This window comes from Zingiber officinale, chromosome 2B (assembly GCF_018446385.1).
Source record: "Zingiber officinale cultivar Zhangliang chromosome 2B, Zo_v1.1, whole genome shotgun sequence".
NCBI classification, from domain to species: domain Eukaryota; kingdom Viridiplantae; phylum Streptophyta; class Magnoliopsida; order Zingiberales; family Zingiberaceae; genus Zingiber; species Zingiber officinale.
In genome coordinates, this window is record NC_055989.1 from 149,185,335 (window position 1) to 149,193,893 (window position 8,559).

At 37.4% G+C, this 8,559-nt stretch overlaps 1 protein-coding gene across 3 annotated transcripts; it reads left to right on the forward strand.

Moving 5' to 3' along the window:
• The first annotated feature begins 348 nt into the window (after positions 1-348).
• Positions 349-8,327, forward strand: LOC122047778 (probable ubiquitin-conjugating enzyme E2 24). 3 transcript variants are annotated; one of them, XM_042609247.1, is made up of 10 exons: positions 349-659; positions 1,679-2,583; positions 3,519-4,994; positions 5,540-5,707; positions 5,789-5,932; positions 6,001-6,228; positions 6,316-6,379; positions 6,806-6,945; positions 7,433-7,744; positions 7,843-8,327. In XM_042609247.1, the coding sequence occupies exons 3-10, from the start codon at positions 3,540-3,542 to the stop codon at positions 8,074-8,076; spliced, it is 2,745 nt and encodes a 914-aa protein (XP_042465181.1). In that variant the 5' UTR covers positions 349-659; positions 1,679-2,583; positions 3,519-3,539; the 3' UTR covers positions 8,077-8,327. The 3 variants fall into 3 exon arrangements, with proteins under 3 accessions (XP_042465181.1, XP_042465182.1, XP_042465184.1); XM_042609248.1 differs by having other exon boundaries at positions 6,004-6,228; XM_042609250.1 differs by having other exon boundaries at positions 5,540-5,680.
• The last annotated feature ends 232 nt before the right edge of the window (positions 8,328-8,559 follow it).

Consider the following 8,559-nt stretch of genomic DNA (forward strand, 5'->3'; position numbering starts at 1 on the left):
ATAAAAAAATATATATTGAAATATAATGTTTTGATTAAGTTAAATTGTTTTCTTTTAATGCATTATAATAGTTGTTATTATGTAGATGATAGAATAATACTAAAATAATAATATTTTTTAATAAAAAAATATTAAAGTGTCGTTTTGATTTTTTTTATATAAAGAGTAATCTTTGAGGATTTTAATAATTTAAACGTTCTTTTGTTTTTTTTCCATAAAATAAATATTTTCTTAGAGGTTTTTTTAGGTGTTTAGTAATTTTTTTTTTTAAAAAATAAAATAAAATTTCTTAATTTATCGACAAAAAACCACTCACCAACCTCTGCAAATAAAAAGAAGAGGCGAAGGGATCCAAATCTCCTTCTTTCGCTTCGAGTGCCACGAAGACATCGCTCCGACGACGAGCAGGGAAGAAGCCAGTTGGAGATCGCAGCGGGGGAGGCACCCGCCCTTGAATCTTGAATCTTGTTCCAGAAGGGGGGCATTTGCATGCTAAGTTAGGGTTGGGTGCAATTCTAGTCTCTGGGGTGATGGTTGGCAGCTTTGCTGATGGCGCCATGGGTGGGGTTTGGAGAGGGGTCGGGCTTCGTTGCTAAAAGACCTACTTTTCACTCTCCCGCCGTCTTCTCTTGTGTTCCGTGCCGGAGCAGGTTCGAATGGTACGCCTCTAAAGCTTACACACGGACTTTGCGTCTCTTTTGATCATGCCCCTTTTTCTTTTATTCTTTTGGGGGTTTCGGATGATTGGTTGTGCTTCTTTTATCGATCTTGTGTGTAAAAATGTGTTTTTTTTGGCCGTGTGCTAGCTCTCCACGCGCCTGCGAACGGTTCCGAGACTCGTTTGTTTGGTTGAATGAAGATTTTAACGGGAACATGGTTTGTGTGAATGAATTGAGAACGTTTGTTAGTTCGATTTCATTCTTTAGAAATATGACCTTTTTTTATTTAAGTGGAGGAAGAGGCAGCTTCCTATTACGCGATTGTTTTACCAACAGTGTTTTTGGGGCCAAATAAACTAGAGATCTTGTTCTTACCATTTAATCAATCGGATCGCATGTCCTTTTTTGAGGAATACGAGCACTTTCGGTTTTGTTTTCTGTATATTGGTTTTGGGGTTTTAATTTCAAGAGAAAATAGCTAATCTTTTGGAAAAGTAAAAAAAAAAATCGATTGAAGACTTGTGCAGGACCACAAATAGGTTTTGTTTTTGGTATAATAACTTGTGTAATCCATTTGAGTTGGCGTGATTTGGGGACTTTGGTTGTACTTGAATGCAAAGATCTGAGCAACTATGTTCTTACTTCAGTGAATCTCCTCCCCATTCGTGTCCATTTTCTGGAATTAATAATGCTTTCTTCATATTGCGCTTTCTTTCTCTTTTGCCTTCCTGATATAGTGTCTTTTGTCGGCATTTTTGTTTGCCCTGATCCTTATGTCGATTCGCCATTGGTCTGTTATTCTTTTTCCTCATGTCTTAAAAATATTTCTTTTCTTTTCTGAAAAAGAAGGCACCTTCCTTTTCTTGCAGAAACAAATGTCGCCCTTCTACTAGTAGTTTTTAGCCCTTTAATACATAAAGCAGTGTACTATCAAGCTGTTAATAGATTAGTAATTTAGTGTTATTTCTCCAATCAACTGTTTAATAACACATTCTACAACATGGTTATTTTTTTTTCAGGTTGCTCTTGCATATTTGACTCATTAAGTGATGCCAGCAATGTGAAATCTTTATTTGGGTATTCTCTTTTGGCAGTTTGAGACACTTTGAGTGCGTTGCCTGCTTTGGAAAAAAATCTCCTATGGCATTGTTTGGTCAAAAGTACTTTGGGTATATCTATTAGCATTTCTGAAGTGTCATCTACTAACCACCACGGTATGAGGATTTCACTGGGTAAAATGTACTTTGGGTATATCTATTAGCATTGCTGATCGCCTCTGCTAGAAAAGATACGGATAAAATGTCTGCTGTTCTTGTCAGATCATATTTGTCAAGATGTACTCAGCTTGTTTTGTTGTGTTCTTCCTTGGGCAATTCTCCTTTGGCAATTTGGTACTTCACTTTGTAGGAAAAAGAACTATCAGCTTATCTGGGCAAATCTCCTTTGGCATACGGTAATTAACAGCTCTATTGGGCAATTCTCCTTTGGCAATTTGGTACTTCACTTTGTCGGGAAAAGAGCTATCAACTTATCTGGGCAAATCTCCTTTGGCATACAGTAGTTAACAGCTCTGTTGGGCAAATCCCCTTTAGCATCTTATAGTAATTAACAGCTCTATTGGGCAAATCTCCTTTGGCAGTTTGTGGTAAATATCAACTCTGTTAGGCAAGTTTCTGTTTGCAGATTGCAGAAAATATTAGCTCTTTGGGGCAAATCTCCTTTGGCAATTACAGAATCAGATATTGTAGGCTCCTGCTTCTTTATCTTGGTTTTTGGTCTTTACCATCATGTGCTGGAGCTTATTCATGTGGATAGAAAATAAGGTCTTTACTGTAGCAATGGACTGCAGAACATCAGGGATTAACTTTAACAGATCAACTTGCTGTCCTTATCATCTATTTAGTTAAAACAAAATTTATTGAAGGTAAATACAACACTCCTTTTCCCCTTTTCATTTCTCTATTACCATATGATGATTAACAGGATGACAACTTAATCAATTTATTTATAATATTTGTCCCTCCAGAGTATTATCTCATCGCATATTCTTTTCATGCATACTATAATATGCATTTCAAAAGCACATGGTCTTGCATGGTAGGGGTGTCAATTCGGACAGCCCAGATCCTCTGGTCCGTTTTTTGCCGATCAAAGAAGTAGCCACTTGTATACATTGGTAGGGAGTAATGACTCCACCTGTAAAATAGGTGGGGGCCATGACTCCCCACCAATACATGCAAGTGGTCCTCCTCTGGTCCAAAAAAAGCGGATCAGAGAATCTGCCCTCCAATTTGGATGTGTTGGGTAGGATTCGGGTCAAGTTAGATTTTTTTTAAAAAAAAATCCCAACCTAAAACTGACCCGAACCCAAATACAACCCGATACCCCTAAACCCGAATCCGATTCAAAATGTTTTTTTTGTGTGGCTATTTTTCATATAATTCTTTTATCTCAATACTCCATCATTATCATATTAATATATATAAATACATCGTAATTTTCAAAATAAAATTTGATTTAACCTCAAAAAATCTACTAAACTCTAAATTCGGGTCAACCTGGGTCAATCCGAGCCCGAACTTGACCTGAAACCCTCCAACCCGAACCTACCCGAACCCGAAAATCCCCAATCCAAATTTGATTTTTCTTCAGGTAGACTCGGATCGGGTCTTTGGTTCAGGTTCATTTTTGACACTCCTACTGCATGGTTGTATAAAAATAACTATTTTATTATATTTTTTGGAAAAGAAAAACATAGGATCTTGTAAATCACAGATTTTTCAAGCATATAATCTTGCTGATGGTAAGGTCCCATGGTCAGCTTTTATTGATTTCAGAATTATCTTTCTGCCTTGTTAGCTTTGTGAAGGTACTTGGAAGATGGATATTGATTTTGTTGACTCAGACAGTGATGCCTACACTGAAACAAGTGACAGTGAGGACCAGGACTGCAGTGAATTGGTATTTGGTGAACATGCTCAAAGCATCTTGTCTAGCCTAGACGAGAGCATTGGAAAAATAGATGACTTTCTTGCATTTGAGAGAGGCTTTACAATTGGTGAAATTGTTTGCTCAGTAACTGATCCCTCGGGACAGTTGGGACGGGTTGTAGATGTTGATATAGTTGTGGATTTGGAAACAAATTCTGGTGCTCTCATAAGAGATATAAACAGCAAGAAACTCCTTAGGCCGAGGTCTTTTGCATATGGAGACTTTGTAGTTTGTGGGCCATGGCTTGGACGGGTTGAAAGAGTTTATGATGCTGTTACTATTCTGTTGAATGATGGGACTAAGTATGAGATGGTGATAACAGACTCAAAAGTTTTAACTCCTGTTTCTCCAGTCATTGAAGATTCAGCATTTCCATTCTATCCAGGTCAGCGAGTGAACGCCAATCTTCAGCCAATGTCCCAGTCTAAATCGTGGCTGTGTGGTTCACTCAAAGCAAATCACAATGAAGGTATTGTCAGCAACGTAGAGGTAGGGGAAGTGCATGTTAGTTGGATTGCTTCAGTTCTGCGTCAGGACATAGGTTCAGCAACTCCTAGCCGTATTCAAAATCCAAAGGCTCTTACTTTGTTATCATGTTTTCCTCATGCTAATTGGCAACTTGGTGATTGGTGTAAACTTCCAGAAGATCATTGTGTTAATCTGCTCATGGCTACAGAAAAGCCAGAATCTCTACCTTCTCCAATTTGCTTATCAAAGATGCAGAAAGAATTGGATATAGAAAGTCCACAAATGTATGTGATTGCCAAGACCAAGAGCAAGGTCGATATTCTGTGGCAAAATGGCAAAAAATCAGTTGGAGTAGATCCTCAGTCCCTGTCTCCAGTGAGCCACCTTGGTGATCATGATTTTTGGCCGGAACAGTTTGTGCTCGAAAAGGTAACATTGGAAGATGTTCATGTCCAAAGACCCCAACTGTTCGGAATTGTGAAAAATGTGGACACGAGCGAGCAGACTGTGGAAGTAAAATGGATACTCTCAGAATTTAGCAAAAATGTTGATGTTAGTGGTGAGGTTATGAGTGCTTATGAACTTATCGAGCACCCTGATTTATCCTTTTCCATTGGTGATGTTGTTCTCCAGCAAAATCCTAGTTTTCACCAAGTGGAAGAAAATATGCTTGATGCACAAATGAGTGATCAGAAAGAAAGAAACAATTTGGTTGGTGCTGTGGACAGATTATCCTATGAGAAAGAGATTCTTGAGAAGCCAATTGTTGAATTTCATAATATAGACGTTGAAGGTTATTTATCATGCATAGGAAATGTTATTGGTTTCATGGATGAACGCATTGAAGTTAAATGGGCCAATGGTGTGATTTCCAAGGTATGTCTGACTATCAAAAGTGACATCTGTTTAATCATTACCAAGATTTTCCTTTCATTTTATATTTCTGGTTTTTAAGCAACATTATTTTTAAGCTTTATTTTTTATTTTTCCTTTGATTTGGTTTATACTTCTGAGCATATTCAATGTTGCTGCAAAATCCCAAATTGTTTTGTCTGCCTATCTGGTCTGATTTCCTTTGTGCCTGTATGGATTGAAGGACTTGGCGGTGAGAGGTAGGGCTCATTCGAGAAACTCCCTCATAGGGTCTGAGGATAATCTTACCTTGTTTCATCTCTACCTCCAATATCTCACCATAATGTTTACCTTTTAACCCATGCTGATTCAGGAAATTTCTTCCTCTGACTCTCCCTTGGACTCTTCTGTCCTTCCCTCCCCTGCGCTAATGAATCCCTATGCGAGACTTATCTTACATGTTTATACAAGCAAAGAAAATTTTATTTTCTCTTTGTTTTTTTTATTTTGTTTTCTTATCATCAATGTATCTCTGCTAACAGGATCAGTAATTTGAACTATGGTTTCAGGTTATATATTCTGAAATATCTGGACTTGATAGACTTCTTCACCGTACTTCGACATCGTCAACTAACATGGAGTCTTTCACTTTACATGCTGACAATGAAATGAATGATCAAGAGAAACTACCATGGAGTATAAAACAACAGGTCCAAACCCCATTCTTTAATAAACATGTCTGTTCATGTGCCCTCCCTTGCCATGCCAAGATATTTCAAGGAAGGGAAGAATTTAATTATCAAAATTATGTTTTCCAGAAAATTATGAAGGATACTAATGGAAGTTGCATGGAAGATATTTGGAAAGCTGCATCGCTTTTATCTCCGAGGACGGCTTTTGGCTTCCTCACACATGTTGCTACTAGATTATTCAAATCCCTTGTCTCGACTCTGCCTAGTTCAGTTAAGTCTCTTTTTTTTTAATCTTTATCTGCCTTATCTTTGGATTCTCAGACTCTGGTTCCTTACAGAAGGATGCTTCCCAGTATAACAATTTGACAGAAGAATTTCAGACTGAACCAGATGATATATGCCTTGGTGATTTGAAATGTCAAGTACAGGAGATCGAACAAACTGAAGGACTGATTTCCGTGCCCACCAATGATGAGCCTAGAAAATTTAAACAATTTGATATTGTGAATGATCACTCAGATCATCATTTTGTGGCAGGCACTGGCAATCAATTGATGCTGTCTCAGGTTTGTGCACAGTTTCTTAGTAAAGTTAATACATCTGTCAATAAGCACACAGTTTTATGCTTTATTTTCTTTTGCCACTCTTATCAGATCAAGAAAGGTTGGTTTAAGAGAGTGCAACAAGAATGGTGTGCCTTAAAAGTTGATTTGCCAGGTGTGTTCTCTTTCTTAACCTTTTCATAACAATGAGATTCATTGCATTACAGTTTTTCCATTCACTCGAAGAGAATTAAGACTCAGTCAATCAAGAACTATAGAGCATCCTTTTTTTCTTTCACAAACTCTATTTTATTATGTTTTCTCACTAAAACTGTGCTAGTTCTCGTCTGTTTTTTAAAAAAGAATAATTCCTTCTGTATCTATACCTGTGTTTTTTTGTTAAATGAAGTAACTTTTGCAACTTTCCATTTTTCATGAACTTTACTGCATAAACGGAACAACATTAATGACACTTATGTTTACCCAGTGAGTTTGATACTTAAGTTCAGAAAGTGAATCATATTAGTTTTAAAACCACTTGGACAGCCACACATATCTACATGTTGCTTCTAGTTTGCTAATGATGGGTTGTATGCACCAGATTCGATCTATGTTAGAGTTTACGAGGAGCGAATGGATCTTCTGAGGGCATCTATTATTGGCGCGCCTGGAACCCCCTACCATGATTCTCTATTCTTCTTTGATATTTTTCTTCCTTCTGACTATCCTTTTGAACCTCCAGTGAGTATTCTGTTTAACTTTCTTTAATCTTACTAGCACAACTTATTTCGTATAAATGTATATAAATCCTTAGTTAGAAAGCAAAGGATTGTTACTTAGTTTTAAGTCGATCATCATATTTAAAGAGATAATAATCTGCAAGTTAAATCCAAATTACAGTTCAGGTTAGGCAAGTAACTTTCGTGGATATGCTTGAATTCATGCATATGATATTAACATACATAGCGAAGTACTTTAATCTGAGCATAATTATATTAATCTATATTTATATTTATTTGTCATTATTAGATCTAATAGAATAAATGAAACTATCTAATATTCTAAAGAAATATTTCACTTCAATAATATTGAGAGTTAATAAATATAAAAATTACTGATTCGGTTATTGTCAATTCAACCAATCTGATATGGGCTATTATCTAAGTTTTTGAATCTTCTAATACCGATATTGATATTGATTTTCACACCCTTCTACTGAATTTATTAGGTTGTACACTACATCTCTGGGGGGCTTCGACTAAACCCGAACTTGTATGAATCAGGAAAGGTTTGTCTTAGTCTCCTCAAGACATGGATAGGAAGTGGTAGTGAAGTCTGGCATCCTGAGAACTCCACTGTTCTTCAAGTGCTGCTATCACTCCAGGCACTCGTTCTCAATGATAAGCCTTACTTCAATGAGGCAGGATTCGACGAACAGATTGGAAGAGTTGAGGGTGAGAAGAACTCTGTTACGTACAACGAGAATGCTTTCCTACAGTCATGCAAGTCTATGCTATACATCTTACGCAAGCCGCCTAAGGTAATCTGACTATGCATTAGCAAATTGGTTATATTACCTTCGTCTGTCCACCTAAATGACACCTTCAATGCTCTCCTACCGGGTTATTGCAAATGCAGCATTTTGAAGCACTCGTGCAGGAACACTTCACTCGCAGATCGTCTCATATTCTCAATGCCTGCAAGGCATATTTGGAGGGTTCTCAAGTCGGGCATGCGTACGAATGTGGAGAAGATACCAGCACCTGCTGCAAAAGCTCTTCCACCGGGTTTAAGATCATGCTCGCTAAGCTTTGTCCAATGCTCGTGTCAGCATTTACCGAAAGAGGGATCATTTGCGCCGAGTTTGTGTAGTATAATTACAAGTCGTCTCATGCTGGTAAAGATGAAGAATTAGCGAGGTCCAAGTGAACATAAATGGTGTGCCGTATGTTACCTTAAACTATCTGCTTGTACATGGTGTGTAATGACTGCTAGAACTGCTGGTATTTTAGGACAATCCTAAACTGTAGTCGGTGTGTCTATGGCTATTAAAGATTGTAAATGACTGATATATGCAAGTTGTGCCTTCTATAGTTACCTTTCAGATCACAGAAAATTTGTCATCTTTCTTTTTCTTTCTTTCTTAGACACCTTTGGTTGTCATGTTATTCCAAAATTGTCTTTGGAGCACAACCTAAGTCATGATGTCTTTGGCCCATAAACAACTTAATGTGACTCGACTTTGGTTAGTAACTTATGAATGGCTTATTGATGCATATGATCGTATCTACCTCGATAACTTTGTGCATGATATTTCATATGCACGATTTGTCTATTCATAGATGGTCGTGGGAT